Source organism: Fukomys damarensis, unplaced genomic scaffold, assembly GCF_012274545.1.
Source record: "Fukomys damarensis isolate Sample0158 unplaced genomic scaffold, DMR_v1.0_HiC HiC_scaffold_2, whole genome shotgun sequence".
NCBI lineage: Eukaryota > Metazoa > Chordata > Mammalia > Rodentia > Bathyergidae > Fukomys > Fukomys damarensis.
This window is the reverse complement of record NW_022900914.1, coordinates 5,810,457-5,811,531: the sequence shown is the minus strand read 5'-3', so window position 1 is coordinate 5,811,531 and position 1,075 is coordinate 5,810,457. Positions and strand designations below refer to the sequence as shown.

At 36.4% G+C, this 1,075-nt stretch overlaps 1 protein-coding gene across 7 annotated transcripts in view; it reads right to left on the bottom strand.

Moving 5' to 3' along the window:
• Fam228b (family with sequence similarity 228 member B) overlaps positions 1–1,069 on the bottom strand; it is a 34,587-nt gene extending 33,518 nt beyond the window's left edge. For all 7 annotated transcript variants that reach the window (XR_776511.1, XM_033763067.1, XM_033763054.1 and 4 more), the window contains exon 1: positions 822–1,069. Coding sequence is in view for 6 of the 7 variants with exons in the window: in XM_033763067.1 (XP_033618958.1) it covers positions 822–920 (99 nt within the window). In the remaining variant the exon portion in view is untranslated. The remainder of the gene's footprint in view (positions 1–821) is intronic.
• Positions 1,070–1,075: the final 6 nt, after the last annotated feature.

The window sequence follows — 1,075 nt, the reverse complement described above, 5'->3', positions numbered from 1 at the left end:
AAAAAAAAAAAAAAAAAAAATCCAATGACGTGTACATCAATGTTCATAAAAGGTTTATTTATAATAACCCAAAACTGGAAACAACCCAAATGTCCATCAATAGGATGGTCAAATTGAGATATACTCATTTAATGGGATAACATTCAGTAAGAATGAAATATTAACACATGCAACATGGATGAAATGCAAAATAATTGAGTGAAAGAAACCAGAGCCCAAAAAGAATGTAAGATTCCATTTATTTTTTAAAATTTCAATGCAAACTATAGTGATCAAAAAGACCTGAGTGTTATCATTATGTACGTCTGAAATGTACCAGTAACAAGAAAATGCAAAGCTGAAAAAAATTCAACAAGAACAACAAAAAGTACAAATAAATGTTTTGCTATAAAAAAAAAGTGACTGTATGAGATAAAGGGGCGTGGGCTACAAAGGAAACAGAATACTGAATAGATGTTCATTATTTGTGGTTATGGTTTTATGTGCATATACATGTGTCAAAACGTATCCAATTGTACACTAAATATATGTAGTTTACCATACATCAGTTATAACCTAATAAAGCTGTTTAGAAAAAATCACAATACAGCGAATCAAAAATTGGGCAGCGCAACTAAAGCAGTGCTTAAGAGAAACCGATAGCTTTATTAGATTTTTCTAATATAATAATATGTATATAATCAATGACCTCTGTTTGCACCTTAAACTAAAAAATGAAAAGCAAAATATAAAGGGAATAAAGTAGAAACTATAGGAAAAAATAACAGCACGAGCTCCTCGCTGAAACCACGCAAGAAAGATCCTCCAAATGCCAACGGTACCTCCATAAAAGCAAGCCACTGTGGCTCCGACCATTCTCTGGGGCTCTTGAGCCTGGGAAGGGTGCCCGTCACGAGATCGTCCTTGTCTACGTTTTTCATTGTGGTCACGACTAACGAGACTCCTAGAAAAACTAAAAATCGGCTCCTTCAGTAATGAACATTGGCACCCGATCAATCCCGGGGAACTGAAGGCACGTGGAACGGACTGCGAACGCCAGCAGCCGCGCCCTCGTAACTAGGCTTCTCCCGCGCGT